Source organism: Dendrobates tinctorius, unplaced genomic scaffold (genome assembly GCF_039654945.1).
Source record: "Dendrobates tinctorius isolate UK_male_01 unplaced genomic scaffold, ASM3965494v1 ptg000250l, whole genome shotgun sequence".
In the NCBI taxonomy this organism is placed as follows: Eukaryota; Metazoa; Chordata; class Amphibia; order Anura; family Dendrobatidae; genus Dendrobates; species Dendrobates tinctorius.
In genome coordinates, this window is record NW_027361917.1 from 3,863,526 (window position 1) to 3,890,375 (window position 26,850).

Genomic DNA, 26,850 nt, shown 5'->3' on the forward strand with positions numbered 1-26,850 from the left:
AAATTACATTTACAGAATGGGAGGTATAGAACTAAGCAACAGCATGTATGAAAGACTTGGTTATACTAATAGATCACAGACTGCACATGAGTCAACAGTGTGATGCAGCAGCAAAAAAAGGCTAACACAGTTCTATCATTCTATGACGTATTAAGAGAAGCACAGAATCTAGATCACGTGAAGTAATTATCCCCCTCTACTCCTCTTTGGTCAGGCCTCATCTGGAATACTGTGTCCAGTTCTGGGCACCACATTAAAAAAGACATTGGAAAACTGGAGCAAGTCCAGAGAAGAGCTACCAGGATGATGAGCGGACTGCAAAGCATGTCCTACGAGGAACAGATAAAGGATCTGGGAATGTTTAGCTTGTAAAAAAGGCCAAGAGGAGACTTAATAGCTGTCTACAAATATCTGAAGGGATATCACAGTGTAAAGGGATCATCCTTATTCTCATTTGCACATGGAAACACGAGAAGCCATGGAATGAAAGGGAGAAGATACAGATTAGGCCTGTTTCACACTTACGTTTTTCCTGTGCGTTGGCAGCGGCTAAAATGGCGGATAACGGATCCGTGGGCGATGAAACACTAGCGGGAGCCACCGGACCGTTGGTGCGCCAGGATCCGCCGATTTCGGAATTTTAAAGGAACCGCGGCTGAAAAGAAAAAATGACTACCGGCGATGTAGCGGACAGAGGAGGCGAGATCTCGGGCGATGTCGCGGTGAGTGGAGGCAAGATCTCGGGCGGTGAGTGGAGGTGGAAAGAGAGAGAGAGAGATTTTTTATCCAGCAGCCAGATTGGATTTAGGGTTAAACATGTAGCAAAAGAGGAAAATACAGATCCGGACAACAAAAAAAGTTGCATTGTCCGTTCGGTGATCTCAGCGGACGCCAAAATTTTGGCGGATCCGCAGAAATACGGATGCAATGGACGATCCTCAGTCAAAATCCGCCGATAATGAAAGTCAATGGGGAAAAAAACAGCTCCGCCAAGATAAATGGCGGATCCGTTTTTTTGCAAATCGGCGGGTTTTGACTGATGGTGACAAACGGATGTGTGAAACAGGCCTTAGATATTAGAAAACTTTTTGACAGTGAGGGTGATCAATGAGTGGAACAGGCTGCCACGAGAGGTGGTGAGTTCTCCTTAAATGGAAGTCTTCAAACAGAGGATGGTCAGACATCTGTCTGAGATGGTTTAGTGAATCCTGCGTTAAGCAGGGGGTTGGACACTGTGACCCTGGAGGTCCCTTCCAACTCTTACATTCTATGATTCTATAAAATCTGCAAGGAAAAATTCTCACTCACTTTTCTGGTAGCGAAAAAAAGCTGCATTTTTTCCTGGAAAACCCTAAGGCCAGTCACAAAACGTTACGTGAAGGTTTAACCTTTTAAATAGAGGCTGCACTGTGTAATATATTTGTTGATTAAGTAGTCACGTTTCAGGTGTTTCCATTGTTACAGTAAATTTCATTTGTCAGCAATGTGTTTTCCAATTTCTCTTGTAGATTTTGGTAGCAACTATTTCATTCCTTCTGCCAAGTGCAGAGAACTCGTCAGTGGAAGCAGATAAAAAGGTAAATGTCTCCCTGTAGCAATGTCTGGCATGGCTGTATTCATTACAGTGTTACTTATTCTGGGTCCTGCTATAATTTGCCGAGGGTAGACCTAGACCTGAGAAAGGGGAATAACCGTTCCTGATGTGTAGAATGTTTAAGTGTAGGTGCCGCTCTGAAGTCCTCGCGATGTTTGACTTCGGTTTAGCCTGATGTTAATGGAAAGTTGTTTTCCAATACTGCACATCAGATGTAAGCAGTCGGACCGCTGCAGCTCATGAATACAGAGGACTCCGCAGCATTGTCTACAGTGCTGCTCTTGATACTGATGTTATAAAAGCAATTGCAGAAAACTAGCCGGCAGTAGAATCAGGAGCTCAGGCACTACATCATGCTCTGTTGTTCATTTCATGAAGGTGATATATATAGGGCACAAATACTTTTGCACAGCATAAGGGTGCAGACTTTTGAGATGCTGGGTGCACTGCATCTGTCACTGACTATTGTCCATCTTTGCTGGCTAATGACAGTGGAATATGTTGGTTAGGGTAGTAAAGGTGGTCAAGCTGATAAATCTGGGCACAATGAATTCCGTCACATTGCAGCTGTTTTATTAGCTTTAGTCATTGTGGTCTGAGTAGGCCGAAGTTGGTGTTTTGTTTTTTTTTTAATTAAGTAAGGGCTTGTATTTAAATTTTTAAATTGTGCAATCCATTTTGCCTTCCTGAGATGATTATTCTGTTTTTCAGTTTATAGTGTCCTTGTTGCTTTGCCTCTTGGATTGGTGCATGGCTCTTCCCCTCCAGACATTACTTGAGCCCATATCTACATCTCCTCTTGAAGACCCAAATACAGCAAAACCATCTCTCCTCGACTATATTTACAGGGTATGTATATCCAAGGCTCTGATGTTCTGTCCCCAGCTCCAGTGCTTCCCTACACAGGGACACTGTGATTACAGCCAGAGGCGCTACACAGTGGGGTCACTCTGCACTCCGCTCTTTATGAGGGTCAAATGGAGGTTTGTGTCATTTATATGATTTGTGTATTACGGTGTAACATAGAAACTGCTGACCTGCTATGTCACTAATAATGTTTGCAATGTGGACATTTTTATCTTTAAAGTTCCTTTATAGCCACCTTATAAATAAGGTAACAAATTTTCATGTAGTAAAATTTTATACACTTTTACATAATTCCAGAACAAGATGGTCTCTTAAGGCCAAACTTTTTTTTTTTCCCCATTTTAATTTGGGTTTCTGTTGGTTTTATTGTAGGATCATTACAAACAAGATGATATCCGTGTGATTTATTTTTTCTCCTGTATTTTTATATATTATAGGTTGTTTTAATGGGGGAGATTTTTCTTCTTTTTTTGTTTAGAGCATAAACAGTATTGATAAAGACTCGGCTAGAGTAGAGTCAAAACATCACTTTTTTATGAAGTTTGATAAATAAGAAAGAATTTTCTTTGATACATTACATTTATTGGAATGCATTTCAGTTACTGTGGTTCCCTTTACCTTTTGCATTATGGTGGGGCCACTAGACCCAAGCCTAATGCCTGGAGCACCACTATGATTACTGCTTTGAATAGCCAAACAGCCATGCTGCTCTATATGTTTTTTTCCTAGTGTATGTATGTATGTGTGTGGTTGTGTATGTGTGTGTTTGTATATGTGTGTTGTAAGGTAGCGCTGTCATTCGGGTAGGGGATGCTCGCTTGGCAGCCAAATAATCACTGCCGGCACGGGCTATCCATAAAACAATAACAATCCATGCAGTTTATTCAGGCATCATAAACCATGACCAGCAACATAAAGTTCATATAAACAGCATAGCGTCCATGACAGAGCTTCCCTCTGTTAAGCCTGTATGCACACAGGTTGTGAAATGTCCAGCACACAGACTCTCGAGCCTCACAGTTATATCCCCTGTCAGGGTTACCTTCTCATAGCTGCTTCATACTCCATACTTCAGACGTCCATTCCCTCCACGGAACTGTCAGACGCTTACAGCCATTACTCACAGCATTCATGTGCTGTCAGGCAGGAAGCCCCATCTTCCAGCGGGACCTTCCACAACTGACCAACCGGGTCCAAGCATTCACTATGGCTATGACCTCATCACAGGTCCTTCACACACACTCGTATACACTTTACTATGGTGTTCTTAAACACACCCCTGACACATTGGAATGAAAGATCAGCTCTGCTGATCAGCACATAAGCAAGCCTTCATCTCAAGGCCACCCACCTTGAGATACATTACGATCATTCAGCATCCTACTCCTATCAGGACACTGGAAATGCTGATACGCCTGTCCTGGGACACCCACACAGCGCCCCCTAGCGGATACAGTGGTCACTACACCATATACCTCCCCCCTCTGTTCAAACTTGTGGGGTTGAACACACAACATTACCCCTAGATCTCGAGACCGGGCACTCATTACACCTTGCCCCACAGGTCGAGAGAACCATCTCCATGTGTCATACGGCCTCATCCCTACATTAGGCCTCCCCCGCCCCCAGCGGTCAGAATATCGGTCTTGGTCTTTGACCTTCCAGTCACGGTCTGTCTGCTTCGTCAGACACTGTTTTGTCTCACAGGGCCTAAGGTCTCTCAGCCTTGTACCACTCGTCGCACTGCCACTTGCTGACATTCTTCGGCCATCTGCCATGTCACTACTTGGAGGAAGGAACCTTTCGGGTCCTTACATTTTGGGTTGCAGGCGGCCGCCACCTGGTGTTCTGTACCTCTTTATTGATCCGCAGACAGTCAAGCCTCAACTGCTCAGTCTCTTGCAGGTACCCCACTCGATACTACAGGAGCATCCAAAAGTTTCTCAGGCTTTCCACGGAGCCAACCACCATGATGGTCTTCATCATCAGGAGGGATCCTCACCCTCACCACACCGGAGATATTTACAAGGTCTTGTATTACCTTCCCGAGTCTTGCAGTGATTCTCCCAATCAGACCTTTGGGTACCGGAATCACATCTTTCCGCAAACCCAGCCGATCCATAGCCTTCCTTGCTAACTCTAGGCGTCGAGCAGCTTTCATATTACTCCGCCTGACCAACTGTTTGGCGTGGAGACATTGCAAATGTATCTCTTTCAGGACAGCTATCCGGTTTGCTGTATCTTCCCTGGTTGATATTATCACCAACTGCCGAGTCTCAGGTGCCCAGCGCACCTTACACGCTTTGACGGCTTCCTTAACCCCTTCACGACCAATGACGCCACATAGGCGTCATGAAAACTGGTGCAAATCTTATCAGTGACGCCTATGTGGCGTCATGACTTTAAAGCCCCCCTGCGGGTCGGGTGACCTAGGTCACTGAAAGGTCACCCTACACGCGGATACAGGGGGCTTTGTTCTTCACCATGGGGGGCGTGGCTTCGCCCCCACGTGACTACGATCGCTCTGATTGGCTGTTAAAAGTGAACAGCCAATCAGAGCGATAGTAATATTTGATCAATGAAAATTGATGAAATATTACAATCCAGCCATGTCCGACGCTGCTGTAGCATCGGACATGTCTGGTGACAGCGATCCGACCCCCACCCGTTAACGGGGGTGATCTGCCCCCCGCCACTGAATGACAGCGGCAATGTGCCGCCACTGTCATCATCTTAGGTTAGGGTTGGGATTAGGGTTGGGATTAGGGTTAGGGATGTGTTGGGGTTAGGGCTGTGGTTAGGGGTGTGTTGGGGTTAGGGTTGAAGTTAGAATTGTGGGGTTTCCACTGTTTAGGCACATCAGGGGGGTCTCCAAACGCAACATGGTGCAACCATTGATTCCAGCCAATTTTGCGTTCAAAAAGTTAAACGGTGCTCCCTCCCTTCCAAGCCCTGATGTGTGCCCAAACAGTGGTTTACCCCAACATATGGAGTGTCAGCGTACTCAGGAAAAATTGCACAACAACTTTGGGGGTCTAATTTCTCCTGGTACCCTTGGGAAAATAAAAAATTGGGGGCTAAAAAAATATTTTTGTGGAAATTTTTTTTTTATTATTTTCACGTCTCTGCGTTTATAAACTTCTGTGAAGCACTTGGGGGTTCAAAGTGCTCACCAGGCATCTAGATAAGTTCCTTGGGGGGTCTAGTTTCCAAAATGGGGTCACTTGTGGGGGGTTTCTATTGTTTAGGCACATCAGGGGCTCTGCAAACGTAACGACGACCGCAGACCATTCCATCAAAGTCTGCATTTCAAAACGTCACTACTTCCATTCCGATCCTTTACTTGTGCCCAAACAATGGATCCCACACCATATATGGGGCACCAGCGTACTCAGGACAAACTGTACAACAACTTTTGGGGTCCAATTTATCCTGCTACCCTTGTGAAAAAAAATTGCTGGCTAAAAATCATTTTTTTTTAGGAAAATTTTTTTTTTTTTTTTTATTGTAACGGTTCTGCGTTATAAACTTCTGTGAAGTGCTTGGGGGTTCAAGGTGCTCACCACACATCTAGATAAGTTTCTTGGGGGTCTAGTTTCCAAAATGGGGTCACTTGTGGGGGGTTCCACAGTTTAGGTACATCAGGGGCTCTGTAAATGTAACATGATGCCTGCAGACCATTCCATCAAAGTCAGCATCTCAAAATGTCACTACTTCCCTTCCGAGCCCCGACGTGTGCCCAAACAGTGGTTCCCCCCCACATATGGGGTGCCAGCGTACTCAGGACAAACTGGACAACAACTTTTGGGGTCTAATTTATCCTGGTACCCTTGTGAAATTAAAAAATTGCGCACTAAAAGAATCTTTTGAGGAAAAAAAATATTTTTTATTTTCACGGCTCTGCGTTATAAACTTTTGTGAAGCACTTGGGTGTTCAAAGTGCTCACTATGCATCTAAATAAGTTCCTTAGGGGGTCTAGTTTCCAAAATGAGGTCATTTGTGGGGGAGCTCCAATGTTTAGGCACACATGGGCTCTCCAAACACGACATGGTGTCCGCTAATGATAAGAAGTAATTTGCATTTCAAAAAGTCAAATTGCGCTCCTTCCCTTCTGAGCCCTGCCGTGTGCCCAAACAGTGGTTCCCCCCCACATATGGGGTACCAGCGTACTCAGGACAAACTGGACAACAACTTTTGTGGTCCAATTTCTCCTGTTAGCCTTGTGAAAATTAAAAATAGTTTGCTAAAAATCATTTTTGAGGAAAAAAATATATCTTTTATTTTTACTGCTCTGTGTTATAAACTTTTGTGAAGCACTTGGGGGTTCAAAGTGCTCACTACACATCTAGATAAGTTCCTTAGGGGGTCTAGTTTCCAAAATGGGGTCACTTGTGGGGGAGCTCCAATGTTTAGGTACACAGGGGCTCTCAAAATGCGACATGGTGTCCGATAACAATTGGAGCTAATTTTCCATTCAAAAAGTCAAATGGTGCTCCTTCCCTTCCGGACCCTGCCGTGCGCTCCAATAGTGGTTTATGACCACATATGAGATAATTTTCTCCAAATTTCTGTTTATTTCACAAATAAACGCAAAAATTATCGACCTAAATTTATCACTAACATGAAGCCCAATATGTCACGAAAAACATTCTCAGAATCGCTAGGATCCGTTGAAGCGTTCCTGAGTTATCTCGTAAAGGGACACTGGTCAGAATTGCAAAAAATGGCCTGGTCATTAAGGTCAAAATAGGCTTGGTCATCAAGGGGTTAAAAGCCTCATGCACACCTTCCTCAGCACAGGCTTCTTGCATGTCCTCGGGTACCTCAATCACAGACTTGAAGGTCGTAATCTTGCTCTCTTCCTGGACAGAAGGCTCTGGCTTTACCACAGACACTTCCCTTATTACAGTTGACCCAACCGGGTGACTGTCTTCCGTTCTTAGCTCACAAACTTAATGAGATTTTGTCTCTTCAAGACCCTTTGCCAAGATGGGTACTGGCATTTCCGTCTTGTTATCACTCGTGCTCGGCGGCTGTAAGCCTTCGTCCAAGCTCTTCTCCCGCAGAAGACCTTTTACTACTCCTCTGAGTTCTTCCATTTCTTCCCTAATGGTCTTGTTCACACTTTGCCAGGTGGACAGGTGACCTTTGAGCTTAGAGACTTCCTTCTCTAGCTCTTCTATTCTGTGCTCCCTTTCTCTCTGAGCCACAGTCACCCCCAGAGTCTGAGATACCCCGACCTGCCGAGTCATCCCTCCAGTTACCCATTAATCGTATGAATACTTCAGCTGTCTTATCAAGGTCAACGTCAGTCCTGTCACGAGACATCAGGTCCGTTCGTTGGGCAGACGTACCCCTTCTTCCGGTCACTTCTACCTCTGACCATTCCACGTCAGGAGCCGTCATCGTCTTAATATCTGTTAGCCCAACAGTAGAAACGTCTCCAACCTCCTGCCATATGTCATCAAACACGACAAAGTCCCGGCCCCTCTCCAAGGCATACACCAAGTCAGGTGGTATCCCGCCCCCTTGGCACTCACCACCTTTGGTCTCCTCAAACATTACTCTGTCTACTGCATAGTCCACCGTGACCCCGTGTTTACAGCGAATCCTGACATTTTTCTCGGTCAGGGAGAAAACGAGAGGAGTTCCTGTCAGTCACCTGACTCTTTGAGTCCAACCGTCCAGAGACTCCTTCTCGGTGCAACATCACGGTACACACCTGCGGCCCGTCATCCGGAAAGACTGTCCCCGATTCTTCAAAAGTCATACACACACACACTGTGGTTCCCCAGACTTACCCACTAAGGCAACCAGTGCTGCCATTTCCTGAACCACCCCGATTTGGGTCACCGTCCCCCTCTGGTACTCCACCCCCTTTTGGGCTACCACCTCGGTTTGGGTCACCGCCCCCCTCTGGGACTCCACCCCTTTTGAGCTACCACCCCAATTTGGGTCACCTCCCCCTTTCGGGATTTCCCCATGTCCGTTCTACAGGTCTCCTTAGACCACAGTTCACACAACACAGTTTGTCTCTTTTACGATACCACACAAGTCCTTGCCGGCACCACCACAGCTTCTGCTGTCACCGATCTCCGACACCTCCGGCTGCTGTTCACACACAGCTGCTGGTGTCACCTTCGTAACCCTGCCGAGTTACAGGAAGCCGTTTGTCCCCTTCGTAACCCCGCCGAGTTACAGCAAGCCGCTTGTCACCTTCGTAACCCCGCCGAGTTACAGCAAGCCGCTTGTCACCTTCTTGACCCCCACTGAGCCACCGCAGGCTGACTTGAAAGGGAAATGAAAAAAAATACACATGCAACACAAAACTCACGTGTCCTGTCAGTGTGCTCTTCAGGACGTCCATCTCCTCTCCTGAGACCGTCCAACACACAGGGTGCACCGGGTGCTATTCAGTGAGCCAACCCTCCTCCCAGGTCCCAACACACCGTCCCCACCAGGTCCAGGGGCTCAGCGGGGTGCTGTTCAAGACATCCGTCTCCGCCTGAGACTGTCCAACACTCACTCCTCACCAGGTCCAATGTCACAGCACGTGCTCCAGGGATCCGATTCTTCTCCCAGAACCTCCCAACACTGACCCTCCTGGACCTTTGCACACTGAACCCTCCAGGTACACAGTCTCTCTCACTGACCCCAGTCAGTACAACACGAACACCTGTCCGTTACCTGTGTCGGCCACACAGGTCCTCGGGTACCTCATATCCACAGAGGCACCCTATAGCAATCCACAGTCTTTCTCTGACCCTGGTCAGCATATCACACGGCTTTCACGACCGTCACCTGCCGGCCGCGCAGGTTCTCGGACCCCTCTACCGCAGAAGTGTCCTATAAGTCTTTTCCACTGACCCCAGTCAGTATATCACACGGCTTTCAAGACCGTTAGCCCTCCTGGCTCAGCGTTGCCAGCACTGCACCATGTGCCTTTGGAAACCGTTGCCCTTAGCAACCGAATTTTGCAGTCCTCTTCCGTTGCTCCTAGCAACAAGACTACAACACTGCCCATAGCATTCTCCACCAATTGTAAGGTAGCGCTGTCATTCGGGTAGGGGATACTCACTTGGCAGCCAAATAATCACGGCCGGCACGGGTTTTCCATAAAACAATAACAATCCATGCGGTTTATTCAGGCATCATAAACCATGACCAGCAACATAAAGTTCATATAAACAGCATAGCGTCCATGACAGAGCTTCCCTCTGTTAAGCCTGTACTCAAACAGGTTGTGCAATGTCCAGCACATAGACTCTCGAGCCTCACAGTTATATCCCCTGTCAGGGTTACCTTCTCATAGCTGCTTCATACTCCATACTTCAGACGTCCATTCCCTCCACAGAACTGTCAGACGCTTGCAGCCATTACTCACAGCATTCATGTGCTGTCAGGCAGGAAGCCCCATCTTCCAGCAGGGACCTTCCACAACGGACCAACCGGGTCCAAGCATTCACTCCATGTGACCTACCCTGGCCACCTTATATGGTCCGTAGCCACGCCCACAGGGTCACATGGCTATGACCTCATCACAGGTCCTTCACACACACTCATATACACTTTACTATGGCGTTCTTAAACACACCCCTGACACATTGGAATGAAAGATCAGCTCTGCTGATCAGCACATAAGCAAGCCTTCCTCTCAAGTCCACCCACCTTGAGATACATTACGATCATTCAGCATCCTACTCCTATATTATATATATACTCCTATATTATATATATATATAATTACAGTACAGACCAAAAAGTAGCACATCAAGAGAATGCTAAGAGTGTGCAAAGCAGTAATCAAAGCAAAAGGTGGCTACTTTGAAGAACCTAGAATATAAGACATATTTTCAGTTGTTTCACAATTTTTTGTTAATTTATATAATTCCACATGTGTTAATTCATAGTTTTGATGCCTTCAGAGTGAATCTACAATTTTCATAGTCATGAAAATAAAGAAAACTCTTTGAATGAGAATGAATGAGAAGAGGTTGTCCAAACTTTTGGTCTGTACTAGATATATGTGTGTGTGTATGTGTGTGTGTGTGTGTGTGTGTATGTGTAAAAATATATATATATATATATATATATATATATATATATATATATATATATATATATATATACATACACACAGCTCTGGCAAAAATTGAGACGACTGCAAAATGTTCAGTTTGTCTGATTTTCCTCTTTATAGGTATATTTTTTAAATGTAAATTGCTCTTTATTCTATAAACTACTGACAACATGTCTTCGATTTTCCAAACACTGAATTTTGTGTTTATTTTCAGAAAATGAGAAATGGTGAAAAGAGCAAAAAAAATGCAGTCCTTGCAGACCTCAAATAATGCTAAGAAAATACGTTCAGAATCATTTAAAAACAACAATACTAATGTTTTAACTCAGGAAGAGTTCAGAAATCAATATTTTGTGGAATAACCATGATTTTTAATCACAGCTTTCATATGCCTGGGCATACTTTCCACCAGTCTTTCACACTGCTTTTGAGTGACCTTATGCCACTCCTGGTACAAAAATTTAAGCAGTTCTTCTTTGTTTGATGGCTTATGACTATCCATCTACCTCTTGATTACATTCCAGAGGTTTTCAATGAGGTTCAGGTCTGTAGATTGGGCTGGCCATGACAGGGATTTGATGTGGTGGTCCTTCCTCCACACATTGATTGACCTAGCTGTGTGGCATGTGCATTGTCCTGCTGGAAAAAACAGAGTTGGGGAACATTGCCTGAGCAGAAGGAATCAACTGTTTTTCTAGGATAACCTTGTATGCGGCTTGATTCATACGTCCTTCGCAAAGATTAACCTGCCCAATTCCACCCTTGCTGAAGCATCCCCAGATCACCACCGATCCTCCACCAAATTTCACAGTGGGTACAAGACACTGTGACTTGTACGCCTCTCCAGGTCTCCGTCTAACTATTAGATGACCAAGTGTTGGGAAAAGCTGAAAATTAGACTCATCAGAGAAGATTACCTTACTCCAGTCCTCTATGATCCAATCCTTATGGTCTTTGGCAAACTTCAGCCTTGCTCGCTTTTGTTTCTCATTGATGAAAGGCTTTTTTCAACCTTTACATGACTTGAGCTCTGCCTCTAGGAACCTGTTATGAACTGTTCTTGCCGTGCACTTCACTCCAGCTGACATTTCTTTTGTTGGTCGCTTGATGTCATCCTGAGGTTGCTGAGTGACCTTCAAATAAGATGATGGTCATCCCGTTCAGTGGAGAGTCATTTTCGCCCACTGCCGGTCTGTACCTTTTTTTGTCCTCCATGTCTGCTTATTCACCTTGTTGTAATGGACTGCCGTCTTAGAAATTTTAAGGATGGAGGCAACATGACGCTCACTGTTTCCCTCTGCTAGTAAAGCCAGAATTGAGCCCTTCTTTTCCTCACTCAAGACTTTTCAAGTCCTTTGGCATGGGTAAAAGTTATTTTTTTATTCCTATTACTTTTGGGATATTACTAGCACTTGTTTTGCCATCCAGCTTGTCCTGTTGCAAGAGGATTGTGAACACCACAGCAGGGTTTTTTATTCTTTCCTTCGTTAAATAAGATTTGGTTCAGGTGATTACCTAATCAGAAGGACATTAAGTAGAATGAGGTGCACTATGATTGGAATTCAACTGACGCTGGAATGGAATGGCTGTCAGACATGTAGAGAAGCTGATTTTTATAAAATTGTGCAGAGGTCTCTTAATTGTTTGCCAGCGCTGTGTATGTATGTGTGTATGTATATATAAATATAAATGACTTAAAACAAAATAAGTTTAAAAAAAATCTGCTGTGAGATTTGTGTATTCTCTGCTCAGTCTTTTGCTTCTCTTGTGAAAATCCACATTTTATATTTCAATCTGGTGCATAAAACGAAGGCTAGATAGCGGTTAGACTTTCTGGGCAATCGATCAAATTTTGAATTAAATCCATTTAAATGTAAGTGATTTATTAATTGATGAGTTTTTCTTCTGATTCTTACATTTGAAGGTTCTGCACTGTTGTGTGTGTGGCTCTAACACATACACTCAGCAAAGCCAATATATCCTGAGCCTGGCCGACCTCTCCTCCATGGAATATGATCCATTTCTATCATTAAAGAATGTGAAAAATTCTGATCCTGCACCTTCTCTCTTCTCCTCTGACTTCAACAACCTCCTGACAGTGGCAGAAGGTGAGCGACGGTGCGGCGATTGTAAATGTCACCGATGAGACGATTCCCTCCTGCATGAAAACAAACATAAATTACCACGCTCCGCTTTCTCTGAAAAGAGAATACATTCAGTACGAGCTCCCCTCCGACTAAATTCACAGAACTGGATTTAGAAGTAATTACAGTGAATGCTGATGGGTTTGTAAAAGAAATTTAACATAATGAAGAAGTTGGAATATAATTGAGTGCATTTATGTATTCCGGCAGCAGATGCTGGAGTGAACGCTGTTTTGCTGTGTTCGGAGCTGTAGTTTGCAGCGTATTAGAGCTAAGTAATGTTTATATGACGTGCTGATAAAATGTCATCTTTCTTCCGTGGACATGTTTTGGAGTAATTTTGCACATTCAATGCAAACTTATTGGGATTAGTATTTTTAAATGGGTTTTTTCTGTTCACATTGGCCATCATTTATTAGTCCTTTTCAGTCAGTAAGGTAGAGCTCTTAAAGCGAACCTGTCAGCAAGATTTTGCTAAGAAAACCACAGATACTGTCAGGTTTTCAGTGTTACACTGATTAAAATTTAACCGGAGTGAAGAAATGCGTCTTGTGGTTCTTGTGTAATCAGTGTTAGAAGTTTTGAGTTAATGATATGCCCGTGATCTGAGGCCGGCCTGTGGGCAGAGTCTTATCTTTCTGCTCTAAGCCAGAGATACCAAGGAAAGATCTGCCCACAGGCTGCCCTGAAGCACAAACATGTTCTTCATCATAGATACAGACTGTGCTTCAGGACTGCCTGTGGGCACGTCTCGTCTTGATTTCTCTGGCTTAGAGCAGGAAGATAAGACCCTGCCTACAGTCCCGCCCCGGAGCACGAACATATCAACTAAAAACTTTTAACACTGATTACACAAGAACCACAAGACGGATTTCTTCACCAAAGGTATCATTTTAATCCGTTTAACAGCGCGAACCTGACAGTGTTGGTTCACTTTAAAGAGGTTGTCTCATTCCTTTTCTTCAGGAGCACACTGCCCACCTATCCCCCAGAAATCTCTCGGTGTCCTGCCAGCTGGGGGAGTAAAGCAATCCTAATGATTGACAGTTTAGACTAGTGGCATAATTGAGCAGCTGTCCCAATCTGTGCTTTCTGATGCTGCAAGCAGAGGCATGGCAAGTTTTTGAGCAGCTCTGGGAAACTCAATAGCAAAGTGCTTGCAGTGTCTGCATTCATTGCCTAGGAAACCAGCCACCTTTGCTAGACTGCAGCGATGGCCAGTAACAGGAACTCCAAAAGGATTTTTAATTGTGAAGTTTCATAAGCACTATACATTTTTTCCCATTTAATAAGATGAGACAAGGAACATATCTGAAGAAAATTGCATACTAGTTAAGTCAGTTTCTCAGTATTTTTTCCTAGTATTTTTTTGAAGTTTGATTGTCAGCTTTGCTGTGTAGACTGGGACAGAGTTGGCAAAGAGCAGAGGAAATAACAATAGATGATCACTTTACCGTTAGAGGTCTAATAAGGGAGAACAGTAAGACTATGCACACATCTAATGCTCTGTATGCACTGTCATTGAGTGAGGAGCTGTACGCCATCACTTCTTGAAGACTGCAAGCTCTGTCTATTAAAGAGATTGTCCAGCCACTTAATATTTATAAAGGAAAAAAAACATGCTACGAATATGATCTTAGTAATCCTGACCACTCTGTTCCCACACCACTCCCTTTCCATTGCTTTATGGGGTCTCCTTTTTTGCTCTGCTTTGTCCAGACAAATGACATGTGACTGCTACATTGGCAATGGCAGTGATGCGTTGGTGTCCACTGTTTTGCAGCAGTCACATTTCTACCCAGATGGAGTCGGAATTGCAAAGGTGAGTATCTTTTTTTCTTTTTTTTTTATATAAAAAGTAATGAAGTGGCCGAGATACCTCTTTAATTCCCGTTCATAACCGCTGCCATAAAGCAAGCACCCTGCTTCACGGACTGTCCAGAAAATAAGGAAGGAGTGGGTCTCCAAAAAAAAATAAATTTCTTTTCTCCATACTTATATTTAACTAATGGAACTAAGAAGAAATACTTATTGCTATTCTCTGTCTATAATATTTGCCTTGTTTTTCCATCTTTTAGAAAAGAAGAGGCGGAATATGGAGCTCATTCCTCTAACTGCGCGTATGGTCATGACCCAACTTGTCAACCATCTTGGACACTACCCTCTGAGCGGGGGCCCGGCTATTTTACATAGTCTAATTAGTGAGAACCAGGATAACCCATTTGTGGAAGCAACTGAGCTTTCAAATGATGTATTCCGAAGCCCTAACTTGCAACTTTTTGTATTTAACGATAGTGCTCTTATTTCTTACCTGCAAATCCCTCCAGCAAATTCCTTTGGGAAGGACCAGCCCACTGGGGTGCCCGGCGATGTGCGCATAATTGTTCGAGATATCTCAGGGAAATACTCTTGGGATGGTGGGATCATGTATGGTCCATTAGAATGCCCCACAGAGACCCCAAAACAAGGAAAACTACAAAATAAACAATGGGATTGTAGTGGACCGAGTTTGATGCAGTCAGATTCATATGTCGGAGATGATTTTGATGCCCTTGATTTATTACTAGAAAAGCTTGGCAGCACAAGTCCAGAGTGCCTACAACATCCTGAGCGAAGGCTGAATGAGCCGGCTTTACCTCCTGTTGGAATGAGCCAAGAACAAGAAGCGGAAATCATACAGGCAATCACAAGACAAAGTGCCAGTGAGGCCGAGCACATAGAGAAATGTAACTGTGACCCTAGTGTGAAGGTTTCATTCCAGGAGGAACCCAGCACTGCTGAGCCACAAGCACCTTTTTATTTCTGTAGACTGTTGCTGAATGACCTAGGAATGAACTCCTGGGAGAAACGGTATGTTTAAGGAACCATTTATTTATTGATTGATTGTATTCCAAAAAGTTGCCTGAAAGTGTCCACTTTCATGAAAGTAGACCTCGAATGCGCTAAAATGCCAAAAACAGCAGGTACTTGTCTTCCTAAAGTCCCAGCTACCGACCCCTGCTTAACTCGGTGTTCTTTGGCTCAAGTGTTGACATCAGTCGCATGGTGCACATCATCGTTTTGGCTCATCTCTGAGCTCTTGGCCATGACGAGTTAGAATGCATGAGCCGAAGAGCTGAGTGATTGGCTTCAGTGGTGTTGGCGCTGCTGATGTAACGTCATTGTGGCACCAAAAACACTGAGATTTGAGCAACAGGGGAGACATGCCACTAGAGCTTGGGAGGCTGAGTACCTGCTGTGTTTGGTAGTAAATAAAAGGGGATATGGTGGGAGACCAATCAATTTTGGTATAGTTGGTACATACACCACCCCAGACTATATTGTAGCAACAAAAGGACAGTCATAAACCAAATCTAGAATAAAACGACAACACATGACCATAGTCCTATCAATAAAAATATTGTATTTAATAATACCATAAAAACGAGGTTTAATTGGTAAAAAGGCAAAGCATCAAGTATACATAATCATATAAATAGAAATTAAAGGGTCAACTAACCATATTATTGAAAAGAGGTTACATATATATGTAGGGTCCCATAACACAGAAAATTATTGAAAAAATATATTATGTGACCGCTGGAAGCAGTGTACCAAAATCATGATATACTCATGATACAATAGTGTTGCATAAAAATGTATATAATAGTGCCATAGAAATATGTGATTATAAACATGTGTTAACACAACAACATACCAATGAAATAAAGTGCAACATATGTGCAACCAAAAACACAATTTGCGTAATAAATGAACAATAAAGTGCAAAGTGCAATAATGTCCAGCAGGGGTTGCTACACAGAGATAAAATTATGATCTTGTGACCATGAACGTATACCTCTTAACAAGTGAGAGCATATAGGGGCGCAATTCGGAGATAAAAAACCACCACAAATTGCCTGACGAAGGCAATTGGCCGAAACGCGCGTTGGGGAAGGGCAGCTACCTCTGGCGTGTAGGAGCATTTATAAATCCACAGGTATAACTATTTAACAGTATAGTCTGGTTGTTGGCAGCAACCATTCCGTTTTTTGATTGTTCTAGTACTATTTGTGGTGGTTTTTTATCTCCGAATTGCGCCCCTATATGCTCTCACTTGTTAAGAGGTATACGTTCATGGTCACAAGATCATAATTTTATCTCTGTGTAGCAACCCCTGCTGGACATTATTGCACTTTGCACTTTATTGTTCATTTATTACACAAATTGTGTTTTTGGTTGCACATATGTTGCACTTTATTTCATTGGTATGTTGTTGTGTTAACACATGTTTATAATCACATATTTCTATGGCACTATTATATACATTTTTATGCAACACTATTGTATCATGAGTATATCATGATTTTGGTACACTGCTTCCAGCGGTCACATAATATATTTTTTCAATAATTTTCTGTGGTATGGGACCCTACATATATATGTAACCTCTTTTCAATAATATGGTTAGTTGACCCTTTAATTTCTATTTATATGATTATGTATACTTGATGCTTTGCCTTTTTACCAATTAAACCTCGTTTTTATGGTATTATTAAATAAAATATTTTTATTGATAGGACTATGGTCATGTGTTGTCGTTTTATTCTGTGTTTGGTAGTGTAGAGCATCTGCTTTTCCGGTGAAAAAATCTTTAATGTTAGTCTGTCAGGAATTTTAGGGCTACTAAAGTAATGAGAGTCCCAGATTGTGGACTAAAACACAAATGCCAAATTTTTGCCAGCAGGTAGAGTTAGCATTACTGAGGAAACAAATTTTGATCCAGTTTGCAAATGATCTGGCAAGTGCTCTAAGGGCAGTCCAAATCCAGTCAGTGCTCCAGCTCTTCACAGTAAGCTTTGGCCTTTGGGCTTGATGGACTGCGCCACTGTTCTGGCAGGTCACTGGCTTTGATATCTCGCTGCACTACTGGTGCCTTGTGTGTGTGTGTGTAAGTGATTGTTGCACATGGCACGTGCACGAGGATCGAGTGTCCATAATATAGCAAAAAGAGTGGTGCCAAAGATGAGGCATTGAACAGGGTTTACTGCAGAGAGCCACTTGACAAGATTGTAACTGCCCTTGGCGCACTTGGCAGCTCATTTGCATAAAGGATTAGAAGATTGTTTTCTTAGCACTGCAAGCTCTGTCTCAGCTTTGCGCAATAATCGGCTTTCTTACGGTTTTAATAACCATAAAACTCCACTTTAAGGCTGGTTTCACATTAGCGTTTTTTTGCGCAGCGCATCGTGCGCATCCATGCGCATGCGTCATGCATACCTATGTTTAACATGGGGGGGGGGGCGCATGGTCTTGTGTTCGTATGCGTTTTCATGCACATGCGTTTTTTAAGGTGTGCGCCTAGGTGCTCCATACGCATCCTGTTGCATTTTTGGGTCCGTTCAACGGCGTAAAAAAAAACGCATGCACACACTTGCGCACGGAATGCGACAAAATAATGCATTACAGTCTTTGGGAATGCAGGCATGCGCATGGACATGCGCACGCCTGGGTTAAAAAACGCATGCGTTTTAAGGCCTCTTTCACACATCAGTTTTTCGCCGTCAGGTGCGATCCGGCTTTTTTTTGTAAAACCGGATCCGGCGAAATGCAATACCGGATCCTGTTTTTCCCCACTGACTTGCATTAGCGCCGGATCTTCCCGGATGGCATTGCGTTTCATCCGGTTTTTGCCGGATCCGGCTACTTGTCTCGTTCCGGCGTCTGGAAAAAACGGCTACTGTAACGTTTTTTGTCTCCGACGAAAAAGCCGGAAGCGCCGGATCCGACGCTTACAGCTTTTTGCCACAATGAAAGTCTATGAGCGGCGGAATGCGCCGGATCCAGAAAAAGACGGATCCAGCCACCGGATCCGTTTTTTTAAGTCTGCGCATGCTCAGATCCAATTGGCCAGCCCCCAGGAAACAGATATAACCTGCTAGACGGATCCGGCAGAAAAACGGATCCATTTCTACAGTTCTCCAAAATTTATGCCGGATCCGTTTTTTCTAAAAATAGCCGGATCCTGCCTGACGGCAAAAAACTGATGTGTGAAAGTAGCCTAAGAGTTAACATGGCTAGAAACTGGTTAAAATGCATGCGCCTAAAACCGCAAAGGCATGCAAACGCATGATGTGTTTTTTTGCATGCGTTTCTATTGTGCTAAAAAACGCTAATGTGAAGGTAGCCTACGACACACTTTTATTAATGGAACACTTTTTTGACTAAACTGATTTACTATGTCATTCCTAGTGCCAGACTTAGTGGCTTGTATTTCATAGGGATCCTCTCTTAACTGGGTTATAAATATTAGGACTAATAGGGACCCTGATAGGTGCTACATGCTGCCCAAATGCCTGATACATGTTGCCCACGTTTTGGACAGCGTGTATCACGTGTCAGGTCCCTTTCAAATATTAGGGGGCTTGTCTCCATTCAGATATATGGTACATTTAGAGATTACAGTTGATAATGGAAAGAATATCAGAATTATAAAAGTCTATTCTTGGTCATCTATGGCATATCCACAGGTTATGCCCTAAGTGTCTGATATATGCAGGACCACGTATGAGACGATTTTTTGACAGAAGTGGCCGCTCAGTTTAGTTACTTTTATGGCAGTTACAAAATTAGTGAGTCGAGATACTTGCTCATGTGCAATCTCCAAAGATGTTACCCTCAAAAATACTGTTATATCGAAAAACATAATGTCAATAAGGCCCATGACGGTTAATAGAAAACTGAATCCATCACCATGCTCATGACCCTGTTACAAACAGAAGCCATGACACTGGTGTGAGTAGTGTGTAACCATATGGTTTGAAGAATGAGCCTACTTGCCTTATTACCGTATATGTCCTGGTCATCTCAGCCAAAATGATGGTGAGAAAGCGCTCTCCTGTAGAATTCGGCTTTTCTGTTCAGATGATTGAAAATATAATGCCCTAGGTCACATCCTATCTGCTGGTTTTATTTTACACCAAATTTCTTGCTGCAGTTCTTTATTTTATTAGCTCAAAAATGGTAATTTTTTTCTTTTTTATATATATGCTTTATTGTATGTAACTTAACTAATGTCTTTATGCAGGAAAAATTTCCACTTGCTAAAGAAAAATTCCAAGTTATTACGAGAGCTTAAGAATCTGGACTCCAGGCAGTGGTAAGGCCCTCGTACTCTTTCTGATTAGATTTTTGCAATATTTCAAAAAATGTAAGGGCGTTAAAGCCAAACCCATATTATAATTTACATATGTCATTATGTGGCTAAAGAAAGATTGTCCCGTCCCTGCCCATGATAGATAGTCATATCATTAACCTAATATAAAATAGAAAAAAAGCAACCAACTCTGAAAAAAATAAAGAGCCGGTAAGGCCTCTTTCACACTTCAGTTATTTGCATCAGTTAAAATCCGCCAAAAAGGCAGAGAAGTGGATCCGTTCTCAACTGATGTGAACGGATGGCACAGGATCTGTTTTTAGACGGATCCTGAAAATGAGGAAATTTAAAGGAACCGCTGGCCAAACGTTGCAAGCTCCGTTTGGAAATCTTTGAGGATGTTGACGGACACTAACATTGTGGCGGATCCTCAAAAAAACAGATGCAACGGACGGCAATCAGTCAGGATCCGCCAATAATGAAAGTCAATGGGGAAAAAAACGGATCCGCAAAGAAAAATGGCGGTTCCTTTTCTTTTCAAAATTGGCGGATCTTGAATGATTGTCAAAAACGGAAGTGTGAAAGAGGCCTAACCTGCCCAGCAGCAGCGAGCTTCGAAAATGTAGTAAAAGCTGAACCTTTGTGTGCATCGTGCTTGCAAAGTTCACCTTTATAAGCTGGTCCTGAAGGACAGTCCTCCAGCTTTTGAGGCACCTTTGTGTTTAGACTTTTTTGCTACTTTTGACCTACTCAGAAATGGGTCATCGGGAAATTGTCGAAATGCAATCGCCAAAGTAACAAATAAGTAGAGCAATAACTCAGCCGGAATCTTATAGAGAACATCAAAAGGAACAAGTTTTCATTCAATCCGTACTGCGAAAAAAAAGTGCTTCCACCCGAAATCCAGGTGACAGATCTTGTCTGTAAGGGTTACTCCAGCTCCCTCCCGCCGCGTATGTCAACAGGCTCCCTGAGAGGACATTCATGTAGCAGTAATTCTCTGCTATCCATACATTTATTATTGTAAATGTAAGTCTTTTGTTGTCAGACCTGGTGATTCAAGAAAAGTTTCCTTACCAGCTGCTGAGCACCAAGCTCCAGTGGTTCTTCAGGAGGAATCGTCTTAAGCCATTAAATAAAAATCGTTTTGCACCAAACAGACTGTTAGAAGTCATGCTGAAAGCGAGGAAATCATTACAGAAATCTTCGTGCAGGCAGAACTAGCGTTTACACTTTGTGCAAATGCAATGGAGATCTGATAGAAAAGTCTACGTTAACCTCTGGATCTCCAAATGGTTCTTTACCCCCCTCTATTTTCTGTTCATCAATTATTGCTGGATCGTTGATTGTACTTTTTTTATTAAATTAATTTTTTTGGGAACTACAGTAATGTTTTGCCATTCTCTATTTGACAGTTACACACTACAAAAGCCTAATATTCATATAGTATTCATAGTTCCTTCCCATAGTTTCCGTAAGAAATAATGTGCACTGAATAATATGGTCTCTGTGTCCATGTTTGTGAGATGGTTTACTGCCACTTAAAGCAGAACTCCAGTGTTTTGTTTTTTTTTTGCAGCACTGGAGTGGTCCTTCTAATATAAAGTCCCTGCCCCTGTCATATACTTACCCACCGGTTTCGTCTCCGTTTTTCGGCACCGCTCCATTCCTGTGGCGGCATCTTGTGAGCTTAGCTTCTTATTGGCCGGAAGTCAGAAGATGCTTCACAAACTCTCACTGCAAGTTTATGAGAGCCAGACTGAGGCCCTCATAGACAGGTATTCAATTACGACCTCCTGCTCACTCCAACAAATACTGGAGCGATCTGGCAGGTCACAAACTGCTGGAGCCGCGGTGATAGAAGGTGAAGATGGCGGCAGGTGAGTATGAGAGTAGGGGCAGGGACCCTGCATAAGAAGCACCACTCCAGCGGTAAATTAAAAAAGAAAAAAAAAAAAAAAATGTGGTGGTGCTTTTAAATGTTATTTCGAAAAAGGGAACTAATTATGTAAGAATGGTTGCACCTCCAAAAGCCTCTCAGCGTGCCAGTAGCTTAAAGAGGCTCTCTCATCAGGATTTTATACACCAAGATATTGGCAGGTGCTATCATGCTGAGTAAATAGTTACCTTCCTTGCAGAAATCCTTTTTGCTGTTTTAGAGAAATCCATAGTTGTGTGCTAACGAGTTGCAAGTGCAGTGGGATTGGACATTGCACTTACGGCTCTTCTGCCCTCTATCCCTATTTCCTGCCCACTGCCTGCCTCCTGTCCCTGACAGGTCACGAAGACAGGAGTCACTAAAACAGGAATGACCGATCTATCAGAAGCAGGATATAAGGGGACAGGGCAGGAGAGTTGCAAGTGCAATGTCCAAACTCCCTGCACTTGCAACTCATTATCATACAACTTCAACTATGGATTTCTCTAAAACTGCAAAAAGGATTTCTACAAGAAAGGTAAGGCTAAGTGCACACATTGCAGAAAATTTCTGCACAAAAACCTGAATCCCTTCCCAGAAACCGCACCTATTTTTCTGCAGCGGTTTTTGTGCGTTTTTTGCGCGGTTTTGATGCGTTTTTGATGCGTTTTTTACCGCAGCGGTTTCTAAAAGCATGGGAGAAGCCTAAACCGCGGAAAAAAACGCAAAATTAATGTGCATGCTGCGGTTTTTACCGCGATGCGGTTTTTTCGCGGTAAAAAACGCATCAATGTGCACAGAAAGTGCAAAATGCATAGAAATGACTGTGCACCTTATTTTTAGCGGTTTTATAGCGGTTTTATAGTGAAAACCGCGGTAAAAACCGCTAAAAAATCGCTGTGTGTGAACACAGCCTAAGGATTTACTCGCATTAATGCACCTTTACATACTGTTGTTAGTTTGGAGTATAATATCCTTTTGACAGGTTGTTGTTGTTTCACTGAAAACATGTAGAGAAGTATGGCCTTACTGCCCTAATCCCTAGTAAAAATCACTTTTGAAGCACATACCAATCTAAGATTTCTATGGATTTTAGGCTCGATAACTTGCCATCCATTCTTTTTGAGTGATCGGTTTCTCTGAGCATTCTGCCAGTACTATAGATGTTGGAACTTTTTTTCCCTTACTTGAGCGTGCTACTGTCCAATAGTGAGCCAGGTAGAGAGACAAATAATCGACCCCACGTCCTGTTATCCCTTGGCACCTTTGCTTCTAGAGGCAAACTACACTTAACAGGCAGTGGGTAACAGGTTTTACAGAAGGGAAGCATCTAGTGGTTGGCACTTTCAAGTTGTTTTTGGGGGGGTTAAAGGGTAAGGCAGCTTAGTTTCCCATTTCTTGCGAATATATCAAATGTAGGAGGATAGATAATATCAAAAGTGCCCTTGTCCTGAGTTAGCAGATACGGTGTAGCTCACCTTCTCTGTCTTTGGGTTGGAGTTATTACCCTGTTTCCAGCTTTGATCCGTCATTGTACTGATGGGAGTCCTGTCATCTTGTGCATGATGTTACACGTGTGCAGAATATTAGAATGGTCGTCAAACTGCATTTATGGGGTGACAGACTAGGTGAACCTGAAGTATACTATAAGGTATCTGGATTTACAACAACGTTTTACATGTTTTCCATTTTCAGTCGGTATTGGTGGCTGTTTTTTAGCCTCTTGGCTTTTGCGGCTCTTTCTCTGTTGATATAGTGATTAGCTATTAAGTGGATCTGCATTTTCATCCCCTTCAATATGCAGATGTTGTAGTGGGCGCTGATATTTCTGGGATTCCCTCCAATGCCCGCCTGGCTGCAGACCGCTCGCTGCTAACAGGCCATGCATCCCGTGCTGTCATCTCATGGAAGGCTATAGCCGTTTAGGAAAGAGCAAGTCTCCATTGTGCCCCTTGATGATAAGATGTATCATCGTGTAATAATCCCGCCCAATGACAAATAACTCGGGAATGGAGCAGATCCACCTAGAAACGCTCATCCCATCTATGTAATAACCAGGAATTACCGTTTTTGTTTTTTTTTCTTTTTCCTGTTGACACCAAGAGAACATTAGGACGTGTGAGCAAGTTAAAGCCACTCGGCTCGCTCTCCATTGTGATTGGCTCTATACTTTCCATTTTCAGCTTTGATTATTCCTAGCCCACGCCAGGATCATCATGCACTATTCATGACAATCATGTGCCAAGGGAGATAGATTTCCTTTTGTGTTCACCAGCTGAAAAACAGCCGCTTCGATAAGGACTTTGCCAGGGTAGGGAAACTTTTCATATCTGGCCTTTATTTCATTTTCACAGCTGACTGCAAGCCGTGCGCTTTAGGATGCAGTTAAGCAAACTTTTTTTTTTTCTTTTTTCCATGCGCGGTTAATTGGTCCTCTTAGACTTTTAATGGCTTGGCGTTCTTTCAACCCTTGCCGCATGCTCGCTACTGTGCGGAAGATGCATTAGTCATCAATCACCGCCTTATCGGCAAATCTGTGTTCAAATTGAATCATTTCAATGAATAAGTAAGTAGTAATATGTAATTGGGCTCCTTCAGTCATGCTAAGCTTTATTCTGCAGACATATTGTGTTATGGACATGTGTGATTTATGTTCCTCACAAGGCCTAGTTTAGGGAGTGCTTACTGCAGTGGATGGAGCGAGCAGAAGGTTCACATCCAAGACTGGGCGAAAAAACAGCAGATGGTTGAAGCAACCATTTACTGCAGATGACATAAACCCACTAAATACATAAATGGACGTGTGTGAATCATTAGGACTCTGCGTAGTTCTTAGGTCACTCACTAATAAGGATATGTTTCTAGATACATTTTTCGACATTGCAGTCCATCATGGAAAGGCACAAAAAACACTTGAGACCGTGCGTGATTTAGAGCGCTGCATTTGTTTTCTGGGTCACTAACTACTAATCCATCATTTTTTTACATTGCTTTCCCTTTTTCAGTTCTTAGAAAGTTTTAACAAACTTTTACTTGATCCTAAAAAAAAAAATGATCCAGGAATGAGAGTTTGGTGGCTTTGGGTACGTTCCGGTGTTACAGACCCAGGTAGTCCTTCGATTGAACCAATATTTTTCGGATTGCTATCTCTGCACTTAAGTGAGGCCTGTTCTCAGAAGGGTCCTCGGCCACCTCTAAGGGAATAAAGCCCTGGGAAATGAGAATTAAAGTGACATTTAAAAAATTGATTTTGGAAGCCTGGTAAAAGAAATGAAAGGCGGCTTGTGGAGGCCACAAACATATACGAGCAGACATTAAAGGGGTATTCCCATCTCAGACTGTAAAGAGTGCATGCTTTTAGGAAAAAGAAAAACAAATGTTTGTTCATTAAAAAAAAAAGTTTTTAGTTTTCATATCACTGTATTGAAAACAAATGTTGCAGTTTTCACACTGTCCCTTAGGCCTAATATTGGATTATTAGTCTCCTACTGGACACATGGGCAGAGACAGAAGTGACTGACACAGACCCCACTGAATGGAACTGAAGTATTTATTGAGAATGCTGCAACCTGGGGAAATGCCATTGTGAATGGAGGAGGAGCAGGTGATCTGTAACATTGTAACATCACCTATTGTAAAATGTGGATCCTAGGTTATCTACTGTATATTAGGGCTGCTTTTACACTTGCTGTGTTTTTGCGGCCCCAATAGATTTCTATGGGGCTGCAAAAACAGCCCCAAAAATACATCGGAGCGCCGTATGGACGTGAGGGCCGTATTTACGGCCGTGAAAAAAAATATCGAGCTTGCTCGATATTTTTCACGGACACGGCCTCCATTTAAATCAATGGTACAGCAAAAACAAGGGTAGCTTGTTTTTGCGGTACACTGAGAAGGTTTTTTGCGGCCCGTTTTTGCGTGAGACCGCAATAATCATGGCAATACGGCCCGCAAAAACGGCCTGTAAAAGGGGCCGAAAAAACCTCGACATGTAAAAGTTGCCTGAGATGTTACCTGCCATTGTAATCCTGCCTCTGATGATAATGTGACTGCTGAAAAGTCATCAGTACAAAACAGGATGTGTGAATCTCTCATGAGTCCTAGAGGCCAGTTGTTATTTAACGTAATGATTTTGGAAACTGAAAAAAGTGGTTTTTTTTATTTTTCCTATTTACATTATATATTTTTTTTTTATCTCAAGAATGAAGCTTTGTATTCCACCACAGTAAATTAACAAGTGGCGACTTATGCACAAATCTGTCGACTAACTTCTATGGGAGTTCTGAAAATGGCTATGCACGCTTGTTTTATTTTTATTTCATAAATTAATAGTACACATAAAAATAGGGAAAAAAAATGTAATCTTATCACACAACTTTGCTTTTTTCTCCACTATCAATTCACAGTTAAAATCTGTAATTTCTGTATTCCATGAAGACAGACTTTCCTATTACCAATATAGGAGATGGCAGTTGGTGCTCATAATATTCTATGGGGAAGGAGAAGCTAGAGGCTGAAACAGACATTCTGCTGCTGAAACCACAGTTACCGTTCTCAATTGAGCTTTATCAGCACCAACTCTCTTCTCTAGGGATGAGTGAATCCATGGAAATTCAGGTTCTGGTACCCGACCTAAACTTTATTCCAAAGTTCAGTTCTGGTACCAGAACTGTACCTGACCTGAACCCTATTGAAAACAATGGAGACCCAAACTTTTGAGGTGGAAAATTTGTTTGCGCTCTCCTCGCTGGCTTCCCCTGGAACTCTGAATATTACAGTGGACGTCTGGGAGAAGTCAGTTTTCGGCATTTAGCACCGCATACTAACTGTCTGGTACAAACCGTGAATGTTTAAGTTTGGGTTCGCTCATCTCTACCCACCTCCTATCTCAGTAATGGGAAAGTATGTGTTCAACGAAGAAAGATTTTACCTGTGAATTAAGAATTGTGAGAATGAAAGATCAGTCAGGAGGAGAAGAAAATGGATTTCTCTAGTAAGATATATTACGAAGTTGCTTACGTTCACAAGTACTATTGATTTTTAAAGAAAAAAATGAAAACGATGGTCACGCTTTAATATTCATATTTCTTGATTGTTTGGTAAGATAACAT

The 26,850-nt window shown here is 42.9% G+C and overlaps 1 protein-coding gene across 4 annotated transcripts in view; it reads left to right on the plus strand.

Moving 5' to 3' along the window:
* The window catches only part of RALGAPA2 (Ral GTPase activating protein catalytic subunit alpha 2), a 412,397-nt gene that overhangs the window by 229,546 nt on the left and 156,001 nt on the right, over positions 1–26,850 (plus strand). For all 4 annotated transcript variants that reach the window (XM_073557418.1, XM_073557416.1, XM_073557417.1 and 1 more), the window contains 5 exons: positions 1,509–1,577; positions 2,306–2,443; positions 12,467–12,650; positions 14,765–15,536; positions 19,753–19,824. In XM_073557418.1, the coding sequence (XP_073413519.1) occupies positions 1,509–1,577; positions 2,306–2,443; positions 12,467–12,650; positions 14,765–15,536; positions 19,753–19,824 (1,235 nt within the window). The remainder of the gene's footprint in view (positions 1–1,508; positions 1,578–2,305; positions 2,444–12,466; positions 12,651–14,764; positions 15,537–19,752; positions 19,825–26,850) is intronic.